The sequence below is a fragment of the Watersipora subatra genome, chromosome 4, assembly GCF_963576615.1.
Source record: "Watersipora subatra chromosome 4, tzWatSuba1.1, whole genome shotgun sequence".
In the NCBI taxonomy this organism is placed as follows: Eukaryota; Metazoa; Bryozoa; class Gymnolaemata; order Cheilostomatida; family Watersiporidae; genus Watersipora; species Watersipora subatra.
In genome coordinates, this window is record NC_088711.1 from 58,674,955 (window position 1) to 58,698,222 (window position 23,268).

General features: G+C 36.4%; 1 protein-coding gene across 1 annotated transcript; it reads right to left on the reverse strand.

Moving 5' to 3' along the window:
* Positions 1–221: 221 nt before the first annotated feature.
* LOC137395161 (sphingomyelin synthase-related protein 1-like) lies at positions 222–23,014 on the reverse strand. Its single transcript, XM_068081986.1, has 8 exons — positions 22,908–23,014; positions 11,811–11,965; positions 10,635–10,857; positions 8,944–9,173; positions 6,370–6,487; positions 2,799–2,949; positions 1,929–2,058; positions 222–904 (listed from the first exon to the last, which is right to left on the reverse strand). Exons 1-8 carry the CDS (start codon positions 22,917–22,919, stop codon positions 703–705), a joined length of 1,221 nt encoding a protein of 406 aa, XP_067938087.1. The 5' UTR covers positions 22,920–23,014; the 3' UTR covers positions 222–702.
* Positions 23,015–23,268: the final 254 nt, after the last annotated feature.

Genomic DNA, 23,268 nt, shown 5'->3' on the forward strand with positions numbered 1-23,268 from the left:
CATTGATTGGAACAGTGATTCAGTTTTATCAACATATACTGGTTTGTGAAACCTGAAAGTGTACAGAACCACAGTGATGTGAGGCAAGTAAGAAAAAGGCCGTCTTGGCTTATTTGATCCAAAGTTAGTTTTGTTGGTGTGCTTATGGTTATCAAATATTTTAATACTAATTTGTTCAATTAGAAAACACGCCGTGACATGTGAACCAGCAATACCCAACATCACTGAGAATAATTCTGCGTCATTCTTGAGAAATTTAAGCTACGAAAACAAGATACAAAAAGTAGAGTATGGAGAGATATCTACAAAATCTATGAAAAATAATCATAAATGAGCAATACTATCATTGGCACCTTAGAAAGAGTTGTCTTCTCATGCTGACCAAAGCGAACTATACAGTTGTTAGTATATGTTACCAAGAACAAACTGGTTTTAATGGATAGCTACACTACTGAACATACCAGATGAACAAAGTCTTGAAAATAAAAATATGGAAATTAATATTAGGGCAAAAAGTCTGCCATAGAATTAGATCATAAGAATGGAATTAACCACTGAGCAAATAACTTTAAGGATTATGGCTATGTCGCTGGCAACAAAACCTGATTGTAGATGACAAATCCTCACAATGTACAAACAAAATCAATCAATGATGAAATTATCAAGAAGTAAATATGAAAATATCTCCGCAATACATGTATATTATTCAGTCTTTTCTCTATCTCTAAATAAATGCTTAGAAATAAACCTTGGCAAACCCAACGGCCAATCATATTCGTGTGGTATCGAACCATCCGCCTCAGACTCAAAATAGGTAAACAATGGAAACCACATCTTCCTTCTAGACGTATCATATCTCAAGCGCGCGTTGTTGTCAGCCAGTGTGTGGTAATAGAGAAATAACCTACAAATTTAAGGAAATTCTACAATTCAAGCAAGGAAAGACAAGAACTACATTTTGTAAAAGATAAAAAAATATATGTATGATATATATATGTACTAGCTGCGCCTCCCGGCGTACCCCAGGTGTTGAAAATCAGCTTACAAACCAAATGAGCTAGTAAGCTTACTAATTCTAAGCTAGTAAGCTAGTAATTCCAGCAAGCTAGTTAATAGGCGCTAGGCTTCTAATGGTAGTAGGCCATAACGTTTTGTCAGCATTGTTGTCCAGCTATAGCGACATTGTAATAATAGCTATAGCCAGAATGACAGACAGATGACATACATACTTTGAGAAATATATATATATAAAGATATATAATATATATGTGATATGAGATTATTCGTCTTACAGACATTGACATCCCTGTTGGTGTGAGGTAGGAAAGCATGACAGGTCAGTTAGTACAAGTATTTCTGCATTCAGGTCTCTAAGGTACACTGACAATAGCAAACTATTGCAATGCATTAGTAGTGTAGTAGGCATTTTTTTACATTTAACTTAGTTTTACACTTATATTCATGCTTTCTGTAATTACTCGAAGTATTTATGAAAGTTTCTGGCTGTGGAACAAATTAAATGAATTGCAGTGAGTGTACATTTAGGGAAATAAGTCCTCCAACATATGGCAGTTCGAACAGATGAAACAGATCTCACAAACAGACTTTGTGAGCGGAGGTATGACACACATGCGTAAGCAACCAGTGTTGATGTAAACAAGTTGAACTTTCTGATAATTTAGCTTCATCAGCAACCAGAACTCTGATTGGACGTAGCATCCTAAACATATCGCGTGGCTTGCCGAGCAAATTTGCCATTTCTACCAAATGCCCTTAGCCATATACCAAAACTACATCAACAAGTTCCTCACAAATTAAATATTCTCTGATTACTGAAATTAAACGCGACTGGGCTTGAGATTTGGAAAAGTTAAAATATACATAAGCTAGTAAAAACCAATTAATAGCTAAAGAGAATCTATGAATACCTCGTAGTTAGATAAAAGGCAATGAAGACATCAATAGAGTAATGCTCATGTCCTGCCATGACGAAGAATATTCCAAATAGAGCGAGGATCCAGCATAGAGTTTTCACTATAGGATACCTTTTGTCTGAGTCTACAATCAAACACCCTACTCATGTTAGTAGTCTGAGTCTACAATCAAACACGCTACTCATGTTAGTAGTCTGAGTCTACAATCAAACACACTACTCATGTTAGTAGTCTGAGTCTACAATCAAACACGCTACTCATGTTAGTAGTCCGAGTCTACAATCAAACACACTACTCATGTTAGTAGTCCGAGTCTACAATCAAACACACTACTCATGTTAGTAGACTGAGTCTACAATCAAACACACTACTCATGTTAGTAGCCTGAGTCTACAATCAAACACACTACTCATGTTAGTACTCTGAGTTTACAATCAAACACCCTACTCATGTTAGTAGTCTGAGTCTACAATCAAACACTCTACTCATGTTAGTAGTCTGAGTTTACAATCAAACACACTACTCATGTTAGTAGCCTGAGTCTACAATCAAACGCCCTACTCATGTTAATAGTCAGAGTCTACAATCAAACACTCTACTCATGTTAGTAGAATGAAATACATCTGTCAAATTCAATAGACTCAACAAAGTGTCTAAAAATTAAAAGTTCACATAGAGAGAACATGTGTTCTACAGAAATGACTGGATTAATAAATGAAGCTGTGCCTTAAAAGGACACACAATACCTCAACACTGAATCACCTTTGTGGCAACTCTAACGTCTCAAATGTATCTATAGAAACACAGACTGTGTATAATAAAGGACAGTGAATATGCAAGTAGAGGTTTATGACATATACATACATTCATCAATAAATAGACTGACGAGGGTGAGGAGAGTTGTGTGCCCACTGAACATATAGTCTCCACAGTAACGCACCCCATTCAATGCCATTCCACCACAGCAGACTATGTCCCAAGCTCTCTTTAGTTTAGAGTACAGGTCTGGATCCGACTGCAGAACACCACATCACGCACTGGTAACCTGGGTCCCACTAACCCTAACAATAAGGGTGATAAACAAATATTTAAAACTAACACTATTTATATTAAATAAAACTAGTACCATTCTCATTTGCCATGAGAGATCGTCAAGTGTGTCGATAAAACACAGAGAGTAACTATGTGCACAATTATTTGGGAATGTATATTGCGGCTGACTAGTGTAGATGTTTCCGCATCGGGCAAGTTGGCCGAATGTCTCGAGGTTGAATCCTGCACGAAGCAATATTTTTTCCCGGCCTCAAACCTTGGCCTCGGACAGGCAGACGAACATGGCTCTTATTATAGTAAAGATTATACAGGATAAGACAATTGTCTAAAGTCAAATGAAACATGATGCTTGTGATGTACAGCTATGGAATTCATGTACACAGTCAGCTACAATGACATTATAACGTTGCAACTTGTGTAGGAAGAGACCCAGCTTGATCAGTTCTGAAAACTCAGTGAATGATGCAAGATCTAAGGATGACCTTATGACCTTGCAAAATATGATCAAATGAAGATGACGGGGTAGAATGGTCACTAGCAAATATATTAAAAGAAACAATAGACAAGGACTTCTATATTCTCATTACTCACAGGTAGTGATTTTGAACAATGATGTGGTGCGAAGGCAAGTGGTAAAGATATCATCACTGAGCTATGCATAGCCATAAATTTCCAATTTAATTTTCTATCATGTGTTATATGAGTGCTAATGATTGCTGATGTTACAAGAGAAGTTCAGATTTGTATCCTACTCACTGCTCCTCCATAAACCAAGTTTATATTAATTGACATTGCTAGGATTTTCACAAAATTTTATTACAGTTTAATCTAAACATACAAAGTTAATCTATTTTGATATTTTCTTTTAAAGTTGAAGCATTCGTTTGTTGAAGCAAATACTCTTATATGAGTGTACTGTATTAGTGTACCGTACTCTTATATGAGTGTACTGTATTAGTGTACCGTACTCTTATATGAGTGTACTGTATTAGTGTACCGTACTCTTATATGAGTGTACTGTATTAGTGTACCGTACTCTTATATGAGTGTACTGTATTAGTGTACCGTACTCTTATATGAGTGTACTGTATTAGTGTACCGTACTCTTATATGAGTGTACTGTATTAGTGTACCGTACTCTTATATGAGTGTACTGTATTAGTGTACCGTACTCTTATATGAGTGTACTGTATTAGTGTACCGTACTCTTATATGAGTGTACTGTATTAGTGTACCGTACTCTTATATGAGTGTACTGTATTAGTGTACCGTACTCTTATATGAGTGTACTGTATTAGTGTACCGTACTCTTATATGAGTGTACTGTATTAGTGTACCGTACTCTTATATGAGTGTACTGTATTAGTGTACCGTACTCTTATATGAGTGTACTGTATTAGTGTACCGTACTCTTATATGAGTGTACTGTATTAGTGTACCGTACTCTTATATGAGTGTACTGTATTAGTGTACCGTACTCTTATATGAGTGTACTGTATTAGTGTACCGTACTCTTATATGAGTGTACTGTATTAGTGTACCGTACTCTTATATGAGTGTACTGTATTAGTGTACCGTACTCTTATATGAGTGTACTGTATTAGTGTACCGTACTCTTATATGAGTGTACTGTATTAGTGTACCGTACTCTTATATGAGTGTACTGTATTAGTTCAGTCTGTTTCAGAGCCCAAAACTAAGGGGGAAAATCTAGTGATTGAACAAAGCGTCTAAACAGATGCATTACATTAAATTGCATCAGTAAAGTGAAATGAGGTTTTCATTATTACTTATCCTAGAGACCTACAAGTTACAATGTAGGCTCAGTAATATGTAAATTCAGTGGCAGAGTAGATATTAGGAATATGCGATGTAATTTGTTCTAATGTACAATAGAATGTGCTTTTATTAACTAAATTCATCTAGTTTTTTCCTTATTTTTACATTTTATGTTGTATCTCCACCAACTTTTTTACTTTTACTAAATTGCATTGATTTGAGAAATTTCAGATGTAGTGTATCGCGAACTACTTGGAATGCCAAAACAATTTGCTCACAATTGATGTTGTATATTGAGAAATTCGTATTTAAAAGTAATCGTAAGTTGAGGTTTGATTGTAGCAGGAAGCTTCTAAAAATGGATTTGCCTGCTCTACAAAGGTTAAGTGTTTGCTCTGTTTGTGCCCTTGTATTAGTAGAAAACCCAAGCTTGCTTCTATGATGACAGAATAGAAGTAAGAGAATCAAGGATGACCGATACATTTGCTCGAAAGTATCACTATTTAAAAGTCACAGACAAACTGGAACCTTTATATTTAGCTTGAGAACTAGCTTTATGTATTACAACTGTCATCAGTAACTAATAGTATTGATATTAATGACCAGTAGTAACTAGTATTCATCAGCAGTAGTTAGTAATTGCAGTAACTCATAATTGACTAGCAGTCGCTAGTACTGGTCAGCGGTCACTAGTACTGGTCAGCGGTGGCTAGTACTGGTCAGCAGTCGCTAGTACTGGTCAGCGGTGGCTATTACTGGTGAGCGGTGGCTAGTACTGGTTAGCAGTAGCTAGTACTGGTCAGCAGTAGCTAGTACTAGTCAGCAGTAGCTAGTAGTGGTCAGCAGTAGCTAGTACTGGTCAGCAGTAGCTAGTAATGGTCAGCAGTAGCCAGTACTGGTCAGCAGTAGTGAGTACTGGTCAACAGTAGCTAGTACTGGTCAGCAGTAGGTAGTACTGGTCAGCGGTAGTTAGTACTGGTCAACAGTAGCTAGTACTGGTCAGCGGTAGTTAGTACTGGTCAGCAGTAGCTAGTAATGGTCAGCAGTAGCTAGTACTGTCAGCAGTAGTTGGTACTGGTCAACAGTAGCTAGTACTGGTCAGCAGTAGCTAGTACTGGTCAGCAGTGGCTAGTACTGGTCAGCAGTGGCTAGTAGTGGTCAGCAGTAGCTAGTACTGGTCAAAAGTAGTTAGTACTGGTCAACAGTAGCTAGTACTGGTCAGCAGTGGCTAGTACTAGTCAGCAGTAGCTAGCACTCGCCAACAATTACAAGCAGCTAGAATTACGTAGTCCATTGTTCCTCATACCTAATATTAGTTGAGAACAGGCAATAGCAATCTCTCCCTAGCAGGCACTACATGTACTAATATTAGTTGAGAACAGGCAATAGCAATCTCTCCCTAGCAGGCACTACATGTACTAATATTAGTTGAGAACAGGCGATAGCAATCTCTCCCTAGCAGGCACTACATGTACTAATATTAGTTGAGAACAGGCAATAGCAATCTCTCCCTAGCAGGCACTACATGTACTAATATTAGTTGAGAACAGGCGATAGCAATCTCTCCCTAGCAGGCACTACATGTACTAATAAAAAAACTTACATAGCGATAACACTGAAAAGTGCGACAAGGTACAGAGAGGGATGTGATGAGCATGCAGATTCCTCTCAGCAGAAATAAAGTTCCAACCAATGAGCAGTAGCGTCTTAGTATTATGAACCTGAACAAACAAAAATCCGGCGAATGAGCTGTCATGTCTAAATGAGTCAGTTTTAACGCGAAACCACATCATAGAGAGATTTAACTGAATTTACACCAGTCCATACTGTTTAAAGCAAATTATATCATGAGACAAGCAACAAAAAATAGTAAAGTAAATTATGTGTATTAAAAAAAATGCTCATATTGCATAACACTGTTCTGTAATGTGAATTGGCAAGATGTTGGTGTCTGATATAAGGTGTAGTGTTTTCTTTCGGGAGGCAGGAATGAAATAGACTCTTTGGCTATTATGCTGCAAGGCTCAACTTCAAGATATTCATTTATAAGAACAACTGAATAACAGGTTGTCCATAATGTCTTACATGAAAAAGCAGCAGTTTTATTGGAAATAGGAAACTTCTTACAAATAGAAAAGTTCCAACGAATGCAACATAACACTCAACATGGTTTTTCGAATAAAATTTCCTTGCTATTGTAAATAGATAATGGAAATGAATGTAGACCTTATTTGGTGCAGGTGATCCATTGAGGCACCGAAAATATAACTTAAATATAAAATTTAGCTTGTGATTATACATGTAGATCTATTAAGATTTTAGAATTTAGCTTGTGATTATACATGTAGATCTATTTAGATTTTAGAATTTAGCTTGTGATTATACATGTAGATCTATTTAGATTTTAGAATTTAGCTTGTGATTATACATGTAGATCTATTTAGATTTTAGAATTTAGCTTGTGATTATACATGTAGATCTATTTAGATTTTAGAATTTAGCTTGTGATTATACATGTAGATCTATTTAGATTTTAGAATTTAGCTTGTGATTATACATGTAGATCTATTAAGATTTTAGAATTTAGCTTGTGATTATACATGTAGATCTATTTAGATTTTAGAATTTAGCTTGTGATTATACATGTAGATCTATTTAGATTTTAGAATTTAGCTTGTGATTATACATGTAGATCTATTTAGATTTTAGAATTTAGCTTGTGATTATACATATAGATCTATTTAGATTTTAGAATTTAGCTTGTGATTATACATGTAGATCTATTTAGATTTTAGAATTTAGCTTGTGATTATACATGTAGATCTATTTAGATTTTAGAATTTAGCTTGTGATTATACATGTAGATCTATTTAGATTTTAGAATTTAGCTTGTGATTATACATGTAGATCTATTTAGATTTTAGAATTTAGCTTGTGATTATACATGTAGATCTATTTAGATTTTAGAATTTAGCTTGTGATTATACATGTAGATTTATTTAGATTTTAGAATTTAGCTTGTGATTATACATGTAGATCTATTTAGATTTTAGAATTTAGCTTGTGATTATACATATAGATCTATTTAGATTTTAGAATTTAGCTTGTGATTATACATGTAGATCTATTTAGATTTTAGAATTTAGCTTGTGATTATACATGTAGATCTATTTAGATTTTAGAATTTAGCTTGTGATTATACATGTAGATCTATTTAGATTTTAGAATTTAGCTTGTGATTATACATGTAGATCTATTTAGATTTTAGAATAATGGATGTTGGCTGTTGGTAACAATGGGTTAGCTATTGTAGGCAAATATTGGAACTCTATACAACCAAACATCATTGAATCTGAATATAAGAATGTATTCAAACTCAATGCATTCTAATATTTGCTTCATGTGCCTAAATTGTAATATAATTGTAATATATTGGAGCAAATATTCCCATAAGAATACAGTATATTTTAATTCTCAATCCAAAGCTTGAAAAACCATGATAAATACTTCACGTAATTATATACATGTATAGCATTAAAACAAATGTATTATATACAACTATAAAAAACCAAATAAAAAAAACTAAACAAAGATTTTTTTGTTACTTTAAAGATAGAAATGTAGACTTGGCAATACATGAGGCAGGCAAAAGCTGATTACATGGAGCTGCTTGCTCTTTTATATGATAGAAACTTTTCCGTCACGGATTATAGTCAACTGTACAGCCAACGTTGACAATGGTTTGCGCAGAAGATGCAGAAGCAATTTCGAGTAGAATGTCTTTCATTGGCAACAAAAATTATAGCAGGATTGAAAACTGCAGACCAGAAAGTATATCGTGAAGGAGTATTGTAAGAATCCTGTGGCAACAGCAAAGTCTGGTCAAGGCCAAGACGATTGCATAGCCCTTAAAAAAGGCGATTGTCTAATATTTCGACTCAGTATTTGCACCAAAGACCATTATAGCTATACAACACAATGGTACATACTCACCGGTGCTTGTGGGTTATAGCTATATAACACAATGGTACATACTCACCAGTGCTGGTGGGTTATAGCTATATATCACAATGGTACATACTCACCAGTGCTTGTGGGTTATAGCTATATAACACAATGGTACATACTCACCAGTGCTTGTGGGTTATAGCTATATATCACAATGGTACATACTCACCGGTGCTTGTGGGTGAAGACAACAAAACCAAAGACAGCGAAAAGGGTGAGAGCGATGTACTCGGCTGCGTGAAAAGCCCACGGAACAAAGGGTAAAATGTCAAGGAACAAGTCTGGCAGGGGAGGATAAGTCTCCATGTCAGGGACCCTCTCATTGACTATGGTCATGATGACAGCGCACAAGTACATGACAGCGGATGAGTAACACGCAGCAACACACATCTTGAACTTCTGTGGAATGACAGAAGCATGAACTTAGCATAACTGTAGAAATACCGAACGTTTCCAAGTGTACATCTTCACTACATACTTCAGCAACAGTAGACTTAGGCCTATAAGGCTATAGTTTTTAAAAACTGATCAACGAGCTCATGTTATAGTCCAACGTTGACATATCGGGCTAATCCATACTAATATTTGCTTCATAAGACATGACAGTTGTGCAGGTCAATCTTGACCTACGAACATATCTACATTCAAGTTGAACAACTATTTGACTTGAAGCAGAGCAGCTTATAACATATCACATCCAAAATTTCTCGAAAATTGCAGTTATGTAAGTAAGTACACACGTATACAGTTATCCTTCAGATATCTGGATTCTACAAAAGCTCTAATAATATTAAACAGTGTATTCCTTTTTAAGTTATGAATCTAAAGGAGACCAGTGAAAGTACTAGCAACAATGCAGAAGGAAAAAGGCGATGCTTTTCTCAGAATTAAAACAAACAAAGAATAAACAAACAAGACAAGCATTTCTGTGTCAATTCCTTGAAGAATCTCCAACCTTGACTAGAGGTTACGGTGAAGAAGAAGATGTAATTGATGCAAAGAAACATAATTAGTGATGCGAGAGATGCTGACCGAGATAATTTAAGGTACTAATAAGAAAATTCAATATAAAAGTTGACTGAGTCTAATTTAAACTTCTTACGTATCTCTATTCTGATCTCTACCTTCATATTGAGGTTATATTGTGTCTCCAAGGCTACACCTTTAGTGAAAAGTCGAAAAGACAATAGAAGCCTTTTTGATCACTTTTCAATTAATATACTTGAGTTTCTTGCTTTCAGTTGTTACATAGTAGTATATATGTATAATTATATACATCCCAATACCTGATATTTTTCCTTTAGTTTTTGAAGATGTAAAACGAATTAAATAAACACAATGCCTTCATAAATTAGAACCCTTGCTTCAGCATACAACTGTCTCGACCTAATTACGAAGCCAATATCAAAAGCTGATAAACTTTGTATGTCGAGGTTTGACTGTATGTTGATATAATTCGTTTTTATAAATAATCGTTCATATAAATTAATGTAATTCATATTCTTTTTATTACCTTTACACGTTATTTTTAATTTCTACCTGCATTTTTACTTTTACTTACCAAGTTTTAATGTTTCAAGAGATTTTGTATGTTAAAAACAATTTCTCATGATGAGACAAATATTTGTTCAGACTTTACATCGCAAATTAAAACATTTGTATGCAGGGGTGTCAGATGTTGAGAGTTGAAATACGGCCAACACTACGGCAAAAACACAGCTATATCAACTTTATATTGAACTAATAAAGCTTTGTTATATCTCATCTTATTATATACAAACTGCATTGCAGTTTCAAGCAAACTGAGTATTATCCCAATGGTACCACCCAGAATAAGTTGACTTCAACGTAACCGTGTACCTCAGGCTTAAGGTTTGTTGAATACCTCCTCCTATTACTTTCTGTATAAGACGAGCTCGAGTTGAACTTTTCGGTGTTGGAAGATTGAGACGTGACAGATGATTGAAGTTTGATTGGGCAATCTGCATCTACGCGGAAGCGATTTCTTGAGGGGACGAGTTTGTCAATAGCACCAATTATTCGCTTGATGTCTCCAAGTTTTTCCATGCTCACAGGAGGCCGCCTGTACAAGATGATAGCGCAAGACTATTTCAACACTAGCAAACATGTCTACCATGAAGTACACAAACCCGTCTGCCTATTAATTTGTTCTAATAATAAATTAGTAAATATAAATAAAAAACCAGTGTGCCCTGAGAGATTGTCATGTGTAATAAGTATGTGCACAATTATTCTTAGATGTGAAAAGGTGGAGTGGAGCAGTGGTAGTGCGCTTGTCTTCAACTCCGAACACCTGGGTTCAATTCCCATACTAAGCAATCCTTTTTCCTAATGCCCTTAGCATGACTTCGGACAAACAGCTGGACCCGGCTCTAATTATAGTAAAAATTACATTGAGAATAGCAAGCGGTATATGAAATTTTATGAGCAAGCTGATACACCAACTCTTAAAACATCAGTGTGCTGGCACTGTAGTGATGATCAAACGAGAAATATTTGACATAATAGTCACCATTAACTTTCGCTAGCTTGTCACAGTCATAAAACAATTCTGTAAAAAATATCTGGTGTGTTTAAAGATATAACTCACGGTAATGTTTATTTCCAAAACACAATAACAAATGTACGATGTAACTCAATGCCAAACAATTGCTATCAAATGAAACTATTTAACAAAAGCTTGTTTCTTGGGAGGTTTTACATGTACGTTTCATTACAAAGCTGACCATTGAAAACTTACACGCAAAAGATCTAAAACAGAAAAAAAATTAAATTAAAACTTGCGAAAGAGCTATGATATCACTTTCACGTTCTGGAAAGTTCTGAAACTTTCTCAAAAACAACATCTGCTAATTATGGCTAACCAGCGTTTCTTGGCTCTAATATCAACTCACGCCGAGGCAAGGACTTTATTAGTTTAGCCACACTCATGTTTATATCCACATAGCAAGTAGCAAGCACATAGCAAGCAGAGTAGCTAGACCCATGCACCAAGAAGGAAAATCTGCCACTGACCTGAGGTCATCCTCTGTGAGCCTCACCAAAGTGTATCCATCAATATCATTTCTCAGAAAATAATATTCACACAAACTAAAGCCTCTGGAATGAAGCCACTTCACGACTGTGTCCGTGCTCCATAACTCAACCTCACTTACAGAGACATAGACTTCCTGTAGAACACGCAACAACACTGATAATCAACAAAATCAATTACTCGTTCCTAGTGATTGATGTGTACAAAGATGAAGCGCGTGGTACTGTCGTCTTCTGCTACATTCAAACCTTTACACCTGACCACCTCTACCTGGGAAACTTTGGACATGTGGCATAAACATTGAGCAGACATATACGAAGTACCATCTTTCCCAAATAATAAGATAGGGCTTATATTAATTTTCTTCCTAAACATGACATGGGAGATTACTTTCGAGGAACGTTTTATTTTCATAGATTAAGAGATAGCATATGAAGTGCAACTTACGAGATTTCTAAATATACAGAAATTAATAAACATGGCCCACATTCACTTAATCTTAGCGTGTTTTTAAAAAAAACGAGTCATGTCAGTCTTCTCAGAAATTTTTTTTCTTATTTTAGGTTGGTCTGTTCGCCTGTCCTTAAAGGTTGACTTGCAACAAAATTCACATTACCGTTATTTGATATGAAAAGATTCACCATGTCTTACTCTGTTGTGTTGTAGGTGCAAAATATGTGGAAATGTGATTACAAGCTCTTAAAGCTCATAAACGAACAGAAAATCGCAGCCACACGAGACCGTCGTAGTTTGGATTCCCTTTCCAAAATGGCTCAAATGTGATGTAGTTGTGAGAGATGGTTTCTGTTTACACTTTCTTGCAACCTTATTCGTCGAAATATTTTCACAAATATACTTCACGCATTCAATAAAACTATGTCTATTGTTCTTACGCGTCTATTTTATCGTCATTGTAATGCTGTCACTTTTAGCACTGATATCTTATAACTTACCGTAAAAAATCGTTAAACTTTTTAACCTTAGCTCGAAGGAGTACATATCATTGTCTGATAATCATGACGAGCCTGTTGGTCACCTGTGATAATCGAAAAGTGCTGCAAAAATTATTTGCGAAGTATTGGGTCACATGATCAGAGAACGACTTCACGATTGAATAATGCCGAAACAAAACTGTAAAGTAGCGAGCATCTATATTTGATACGGGGTCTTCGGTAAAACACGAAGTGTTTGTCATAAACTAGTACTACGATAAATTTTATATTGAGCTTTTTATTGGCCTTTCAATCCACATGAGAACATACGTGACAAGACGATAACCAAATTTTGTGGTTACGTCATCGAAATAAAGATATTCCAATCTACGGCGGCTTTTCGTTTTTGAGCGTTTAAGAGCTTGTAATCACATTTCCACATATTTGGCACTTACAACACAACAGAGTAAGACATGGTGAATCTTTTGATACCAAATAACTGTAATGTGAATTTTGTTGCAAGTCAACCTTTAAACATTTTAACATCCACATTCTTTTTTTACATGATGTAGTAGTTCCTTCCAAGTGCTCCCTCCACTAGTCCTTTCTTGTAGTCGATCGAGTAACCTTTTCTTGCACTCATCTTGTTTTGCGATGAAATAACCAAATTATTTCTTTGAACAAGCAATTTCTTAGAAAGGACTTTTTCATGTTATTTTTAATCAACCACTGATCAGCTCTACTCTTGGTCGTTGAAAAGTTTCTCATGACGCGCATTTACATAAAATAAAAATTGAGTACTTTATAAAGAATGTACTCTCTTGCACTTCTACCGCTTTTAACTCAAACTTATGTTGAAGGTAGGGACTGTATTACAACAATCCTTAAAAATCACACTCTTATTATTGGGGAACCACAACAGTTCTCAACATTCAATGCCAAATTTTTCAAAGCAATGCAGTTTTGTAAGTAAACATGTAAGAGGGTTAGTAGAAATTGAAAGGAGAATCGATAACAGCATATATAAGTTACAATACAATACTCCAACATATTTATCACTCGCTCGACATCTGAACTTACGCATTGCCCAATCTAAACTTCTGTTTACATGTCTCTGAAATATAGTAACGACAAAAACCTTGTTAGTCCAGTATTATTGCTTTTTATATATATAATTATAGTTTACTTACTTATTTTTTGCATAGTTTACATAATACATTTGTTTCAATGCCATATATATATTATGGTATATATGCCATTATATTTCAAATAATTATATATAATTATTTGAAATATTTATCATTACTCTAACTTATGTTTAACACAGTTTTTAACAAGTTTGCTCTGATGGTTCGTTATAAGCAGAAATAGGTATAACTTTTATGCTTCGTGTATAAGCTACCACTATGTATAGGCCACACCCTAAACTTTGAAAAGAGCTTTTCATGTTACGAGTATACAGTGTGAATACTTGTATACACATTGTATACAAGTATAAAGCATGCATACTTGTATACACGCTGTATACAAGTTTACGCTGTACAAGTAAACTTGTACAGTATACAAGTTTGGCTTGTACATCATGTATAAGCCAAACTCGCTGGGTTTTCAATTATTTAACACATTTAATTTAAGCTAGCCACCCGAGCCGTTCAGCAAGTCTACTGTCTTTGTCTGTTGACACACACACACATTGACTGACGAGGTAGCAATCAACCAATGAGTGTTTTCACCTCTGCGGAAAAAGTGCTATACCTTCAGCCAACCACAAGAAACAAAAATACCAAATCAGCGAGCACAATTGGCAACCCATGTAACCGAGAAGAGTAATATAGAATGTCACCGAGAAGAGTAATATAGAATGTCACCGAGAAGAGTAATATAGAATGTCACCGAGAAGAGTGAATATAGAATGTCACCGAGAAGAGTAATATAGAATGTCACCGAGAAGAGTGAATATAGAATGTCACCGAGAAGAGTAATATAGAATGTCACCGAGAAGAGTGAATATAGAATGTCACCGAGAAGAGTGAATATAGAATGTCACCGAGAAGAGTAATATAGAATGTCACCGAGAAGAGTAATATAGAATGTCACCGAGAAGAGTAATATAGAATGTCACCGAGAAGAGTGAATATAAAATGTCACCGAGAAGAGTGAATATAGAATGTCACCGAGAAGAGTGAATATAGAATGTCACCGAGAAGAGTAATATAGAATGTCACCGAGAAGAGTAATATAGAATGTCACCGAGAAGAGTGAATATAGAATGTCACCGAGAAGAGTGAATATAGAATGTCACCGAGAAGAGTAATATAGAATGTCACCGAGAAGAGTAATATAGAATGTCACCGAGAAGAGTGAATATAGAATTTCACCGAGAAGAGTGAATATAGAATGTCACCGAGAAGAGTGAATATAGAATGTCACCGAGAAGAGTAATATAGAATGTCACCGAGAAGAGTAATATAGAATGTCACCGAGAAGAGTGAATATAGAATGTCACCGAGAAGAGTGAATATAGAATGTCACCGAGAAGAGTAATATAGAATGTCACCGAGAAGAGTGAATATAGAATGTCACCGAGAAGAGTGAATATAGAATGTCACCGAGAAGAGTAATATAGAATGTCACCGAGAAGAGTAATATAGAATGTCACCGAGAAGAGTAATATAGAATGTAACCGAGAAGAGTAATATAGAATGCAACATTTTAATTGAAAGTTGTGAATGTAGCTTCGGAAACTACCAGCTGAAATGCTGCAGTTTTTGACATCAACAAAAAACTAACCGACGAATAGAATGAAGTGGTGGTGCGGTCGCATGACATTCACCACAACTTATGCCCTCATCACATGTGCACAAGTACTGGACGTTTTTTAGTGTTTTACTGTTAAATAAATTGTCTTTAGCATTTGTGCATTTCCACAGCTAATTCAAATTGTAGTAATAGTTATTGTTATCAAAATCTTATTAAAATTTATTAATATTTTATATAATCTTTTAATATAGTTATATTTAGATCTTTTCATTATATGTAATGCTAGGTTTCTCATGTGACAGTACCTAACCCTGAACATAGTGAGAAGTTTACAGGTATAATTTTTAGACTGCACAAGGTATAAGCAGGTACTCCAAACTTTCAAACAAAAATTTTAGTTTCACAGGTGTCGCTTATCTACGAGGATTTACGGTATTTTGCTTATTTACCATTTGTATCAGTCAAAGTGTAGACTCTTCAGAAACCTTGTTTCAGTCAGTACGTAATAATAACAAAATGGTAGATCATGGTACTCATGTACATGGAACAGTATTTATACAATCTATTTTGAGCAATTAATAAGTCCTTTCACATACAATAGATGATGTTTGTATGCACGGATTGATTAATCTAGAATGGCACAGATTTTTCAGAAAATAATTTGAAACTGCTACAGCTGACTTCTTATTTGTTAATGTATTACCTGTTAATATTAAATTTATTAATTTATTTGTGTGCTTTTATGGACAAACTTAATTTTTGCCTGAGAATGAAAATTGGTCTTCATACATGATACATATTTTTCAGCTGAATCTATATTATAGTTCTAATGGTAGTTTGTAAAATGTTTCAAATGTGTGTAGTATTGACAAATTTTATGCGTTTGCATATTTATTGTGTTTTTATTCTCAAGTAATATTCCAGAGCTAGGTTTAATCATTTATACAAACTTGCATGTAGCAGCTTCAGCAGCTGACTTGTTTACATTAGAAAATTTCCCAACTCTTGACGTGTCATAAAACTTTATGTATTTTGCGAGCTTTTAAAACACCTTCTAGATGATCCACCAAAAGCTTTTTCCATGAGATGACTCAGCTACCAAATCTGAAGACACCCAGAAGCATGGTTGCCTATTATGTGTTTTACATCTTCAAATAACTATGAATGTTATTTAGCTATCATGAATTAAAAGGTAAATGACATCAAAAATATGGTGAAACCAGCTCTGTTCCTGAGGTAATGATGTGGCGGAAAATTTTCAAACTAGTATTAAGTGATCAGACAGAAGAACGTGGTGCAATTAAAGTTATTCAGTATAGATTCATAACTGACCATGGAGTTCCTCTGAACCATTACTTAAGGTTCATAAATGTGTTCTTTCAGATTTTTAAGTGAATAGCTAGAGTCAATGACAGTAATATCTTATTTGTAGAAATGTGTATGTAAAACTAGTACCAAAGAAAGGCGAAATAACAACCAGAACTAACTGAGCCCTGTTCTGAAACCTAGCCAAAAACCCAAAGCGTTCGATGAACCATTTCTAGGTTCTAGATTGAAATAGAGCCTTCAGATCCCAGGGCCAAGTAAAAGAAGGCCATCAATTCGATGGCGCTTCATAAAAAACGCTTAATAATAGCCACACAAGTTACGTGAAGTTAGGGGTGGTAAGCTTTGGTGATAAAATGTTTGGTTTGTGGATAGTGCCAGGGGTGCCCGGCTTGCTGCCTGTCTGGTTTCATGATTGTGAATAAAATTTTGTATTATTTAAAAACTGTTGATAATCGAACTGTGATCACTCCCGAATAAAAACCGGAACACTAAAGACATGAAAGCATTTTTTTCGTCTATGTGCTAAGAGTTTGATATTGAGAATGTTGCGTGCCTCCAATACACTCAGTGTACCCTTAATCCCTGAAATAAAATGAATTGTCTTCCTTTGCACAATTTCCAAAAGTGTTATCTGTCTCATCAAATATGGGTCCCACACCTCACTGGCATATTACATTATTGGCCGAATCAATGTGAGGTATGGGATCCTTTTCACTTTTCTGGGGCGCCATACAAAACATGCTTAATCATACCAAGCCTTTGAGACGCCCTGGCAGTTATTGAGTCTATGTGCAGGTGCCAGTTAAAATCATTGGCAATATTTACTCCCAAATATTTAAAATGTATCACAGTATCTAGTTGCTCACCGTTAAGTTAATAAGAAAAATCACTGTTAATAAGTCGCTTGGAAATGCATTTGAATCTTAAATACATACATATATTCCAATGTTGGTCGTAAAAGGCTCGACTAGGACTCATTCAGTAACAACAGTTAATTTCCAATTTTCATGGGAACTGTTATATTAGTTAGTCTTGTTTATGTATCTATTATTGGTTTCCGAGGCTAGGTTTCTGCCAGGGAGTCGCCATCTTGATATTATTTTTCAGTCACTAGTCTGATGCCAATAAAGCTGGACTTACATGCATCTTATTACATAAATGATATAACATGGTGTCAGGACTTTGAACCACGCATTTGCCGTTTTTGTTATCTGCACTGTGAATTGACTTTATTTCGACGGGAATATTAAAGAAGATTGTGGCTAGTATCATATCGGAATGGCGGAGGCCGATGCTGCACGCCCCCCGCCGTTGAGGATAAAAGTTGACACTCCTGGACATTTGGATTTTGTTAATGCCTCCACGCAGTGGACAGAGTGGTTAAAAAGGTTTCAGCGGTTTAGGAACATTGGTGGCTTAGCAGAACAGTCTAATGCAGTGCAGATCGATTCTTTGCTCTATATAATGGGTCCGGAAAGTGAGGATGTATATGCACAGCTGCAATTTACGGGAGATGAAGCGGACAGAACATTTAAAGCAGTAGTGGATGCCTTCACTGCTTACTTTCAGCCACGCAGAAATGTTCTCAATTACAGGAAGCAGTTTTACAACCGTAAGCAGAGTGCTGATGAGTCGGCTGAAGAGTACATTCGCAGCGTTCACACTTTGGCAGTTAAGTGTCGATTTGATGCAGGATTGACACAAAATGATATGGTCAAGGACCGACTACTCTCTGGTATGTCTGATACTTCGCTTAGTTCCGAGCTAAAGCTTGATGAAGACGTAACACTAGATGCTGTTATATCTAAGATGCGCGCTAAGGAGGCAATAGTGAAACAAATGCAACTCGAAACGAAAGTTGCTGCAGTTAAATTAACCGGTACTGCTAAGAGTAATCAGAAACAAACACGCATGATATGGGACTGCAAATATTGTGGAGGTTCTCATCCGCCACGTTCATGTCCAGCTTTTGGAAAGAAGTGCAACAAATGCTCCAAAGGTAATCACTTCGAACGTGTGTGTAAGCAGAGCTCAGGCTGCCGAGGTAACCGCGAATGGTACAGCTAAAAGTGAAGACTAGGATTTCTTCATTCATACACCAAACTTACATGCCGATGCTGTTAGCAATGACACTAAAACCATTTATGTTGATAGGTTTGATTCTGCTATTATTACTCATGCTTTTAGTATCACTAATGAATGGTTGGAAGATCTTGTTGTGAATGGTCAGGTGTTAAAAGCAAAAATAGACACTGGTGCTCAGGCAAATGTTATCACATCTAATGAACTTCAACGGGTTGCCCCAAATTCTGTGATTAATCCTAGTCGCACGAGGTTGACTGCCTACTCGGGACATGTTCTGCCTGTTGTAGGTGTGAGTGAGATGCAGGTATCATACAAGGGACAAAAGCATTCTCTTAGCTTTCACATACTGAAAGGGGAACGAACAGCACATACTTTGATTGGATTGCCGTCCATAAAACGACTGGGCCTTCTCAGTGTCTCTGTGGTAGGTTCAGTAAATTCTGATACTGTAGGTAGTAAAGGTAAGTGTAGGATAGCCGGTCAGTTCCCAGATGTCTTTGAAGGTTTTGGTAAGTTGAACATTACACATAGTATTATAATCAAACCAAATGCAGAGCCATATTCTTGCCCGCCAAGGTTGGTACCGCATGCACTCAAAGCCAAACTGAAATCTGAGTTAGAGCGATTGGTGTCATTGGGAATCATTGCTGAATGTAAAGAACCAAGTGAATGGGTCAATCAAATAGTGCCAGTCCTAAAACCTGATGGATCACTCCGCATATGTCTTGACCCACAACAGCTCAATGCAGTGACTATCAGAGACAGATATGTTTTACCAACTATCAGTGACATATACGCAAGGTTATCTGGCTCCATAATTTATACTACTTTGGACGCACAATCAGGATTTCACCAAATACCATTTGATGAACAGTCCTCCAAACTAACAACATTCATGACACCTTTTGGTCGCTTTAGGTACCTACGTTTGCCATTTGGTCTCACATCCGCACCGGAGTTCTTTCATAGGACTATGGTGGACATAGTAGGGGATATACCAGGGGTGGAAGTATACATTGATGATGTATTGATACATGGCACTACAGAAAAAGAGCATGATGAGAGACTTAAAGAAGTTCTCACTCGATTCCGAGCAGCTGGTTTAAAATTAAATGCAAAGAAATGTCAGTTTAGGGCTCAAAGTGTGAAATTCTTGGGTAATATTTTGTCCAAAGATGGTATCCGGCCATCTCCAGACAAAGTTCGAGCAATACAGAACGCTAAGACACCCAGCAATAAGTCAGAAATTCGTTCATTTCTTGGTTTGGTGACGTACCTGGCTAAGTTTTGTCCAAATTTGTCACAGTGCACAAATCCCTTACGACAATTGGTTAAAGATGGGGTGTATTTTTGTTGGGAGTCTGCTCAGGAGCAAGCATTTCAAAAGGTGAAAAGTTTGGTCACAAACGCACCAGTATTGGCACTCTATGATCCTAAAGTTGATGTAACTGTGAATGTAGATGCAAGCTCGCATAGTTTAGGTGCAGTACTCATGCAAAAGGGACAGCCAATAGAATTTGCAGCACAATCGCTAACTTCGACACAATGTTTGTATGCTCAAGTGGAAAAAGAAATGCTAGCCATTCAGTTCGAGCTTACACGTTTCCATCAGTATGTATATGGGCGAGAAGTGATTGTCGAATCTGATCATCAGCCTTTAGTTAAAATTAGCAAGAAACCCCTCAGTGACTTAACACCCAGACTTCAACGAATGCGCATGCAAATTCAGCACTACCAATACCAAGTAGTACATGTACCAGGCAAGCAAATGTTTGTATCAGATTACCTCTCAAGGTCTTGCAAGGCAAAACGCATGAAGTAGACTTGAATTTAGATGATCCTATGCCTCAAATCTGTGCGCTCAGAGTTCGTGATGCAACTGCTGTTGATGCTTACAAAGAAGCTACTGCTAGTGATGATACATTGAAAATAGTAATGCACTATACCAAGACAGGCTGGCCAAACCAGAAGCGATTGTGTCATGCATTGGCTAAACCTTACTGGAAATTTCAGAGTGAAATCAGTGAGTGCAATGATTTGCTGTTTTATGGTAGCCGGCTTGTGGTCCCTTATGAAAAGCAACAGGAGGTACTTGATCAGCTGCACGCTAGTCATTTGGGTATTACAAAAACGCAGCAGCGTGCAAGAGTAGCTGTGTTTTGTCCTGGCATGAACCAAAGAATAGAAGACAAGATCATTTCATGTAGCGTATGCAAAGCTCATGAGAAGTCCCAGGTTAGTGCACCTCTCATACCCAGTGAAATTCCAGATTACCCTTGGCAAATCATAGGCAGTGATCTTTTCCAGTTTGATGGTGGCCACTACTTGCTGAATGTGGATTACTACTCCAAATGGGTAAATGTCACAAAATTGGGTGAGTTGTCAAGTAAAGCGCTAATAGAAGAATTCAAAAAGCAGTTTGCAGATTACGGAAGGCCAAACATCATTCGATCAGATAATGGACTGCAGTACAGATCATGTGAATTCCAACAATTTGTCAAGCGATATGCGATAGATCATGTAACTTCCTCACCTGGATATCCTAGATCAAACGGACAGGTTGAACGGTCAGTTCAGACTGTTAAACAGTTGATGATTAAAGCAAAGGAAGATGGAAAATGTTTTTGGAATTCCCTACAGCTTTGGCGCAATACCCCTCTAGCAGGAGACCTGCCATCACCTGCACAATTGTTGCAGGGTAGGTCATTGTTTGATGGCATTCCAGTACAAAAGCACTGCCTATTTCCTAGGGCCTATGATAGAAATCAGGTTAGAGCAAAGTTAGTGCAGAGACAACGTGCAATGAAAAACTATCATGATGTGAAAACAGTGCCGGAACGTGAGATACTAACAGAAGGGCAGCAGGTAAGATTTAAGTCTTTAAAGGGTAACTGGGAGAAGGCAGTGGTGATAGGACACCATGACAGCAACAGGTCATACTCCATAAAGAATCCAGCAACAGGTATGGTCATAAGACGTAATAGAGAACAGTTAAAGCCTGATAATTCAATGCCTAGCTCTGTTACTTCAGTTCAGCCAAATTCATTAGAACCTAGTCAGGTAGGTAATCAGACCACAGAGACTAGCCCAAAAGTGATACCAACTCAAAACATTTCACCAAATCCTGTTCCCCTTCCAGTTGCTGGAGGGCCTAGTCCTGGTGATGCTACCTCTCCCACACCGCAACAGACCACTACCAGTGTGCGGACTCCAGTGCGACGCACCAGATTAGGCAGAACAATAAGGCTTCCTGTTAGGTATAGAGATGAGTGACATAAAAAATAAAAAAACATGGATTGTGTTTTATTTGCCAGAATTTCATGGCATTTTCCTAGATTGTTTCATAGTTTTTTTTTTAATAGATCGCTTTATCACTCATGTTACAGCATTTCCTTTTCAATTGTAATGCGTTATTATCTTCTCTTGCTTGCTCTCATAATACTCATTACTACATATACTATGCGACTACTCACAATCAACATTACTTGTAGCTGTTTGTGAACCTGAGCACCTGTGCTTTTATTGGTAACATTTTGGGTTTAGTTTATGTTCACGAAAGGGAGATGTTATATTAGTTAGTCTTGTTTATGTATCTATTATTGGTTTCCGAGGCTAGGTTTCCGCCAGGGAATCGCCATCTTGATATTATTTTTCAGTCACTAGCAGACCTGCCAACCCAAGAGTGGGGCAATGCGTGAGATTTGGTTTTGGGGCAATTGATGTATCAATGATAGTATATATAAAATTGTGGAAATTGGGGCAAAAATCTCACGCATTTTCATTTTTTCTTTGGGGTGATTGCGTGAGTCTCACGCCCAATGCGTGAGAGTTGGCAGGTATGGTCACTAGTCTGATGCCAATAAAGCTGGACTTACATGCATCTTATTACATAAATGATATAACAGGAACGAGCAGTACATTAATTGTTAATTACTATAAAAATAAATGCATATAAAAAGCCTGTTTATATACCTTAAATTCCATGAGAGAACGACATTAATACTAATCAATACATGAGCGATGTTTAGGCAAAATAATTGTAAATTGATCAAAAGGGCGGTATCGGCGAAACCGGAAAATTCCACCAACTTTATTTATAGCCTGAAAGCAAAGTCGATTTTGCAAAAGTTGTTGAGTGTCCTAGATACGCCACGAACCATGATTGTGAGCACAGAGTTTGCACATAAGTATCTATACTAAACTTCAACTTTAACAAAAATATTAAATGTTTGTTAAATTAATTTTGATAAATTTGTTTAACAAAAATAATTTATGTTTAAAAAATTTGTTTTAAAACAAATAAAAATTTGAGCAAAAAATTTGCCATCAAGTT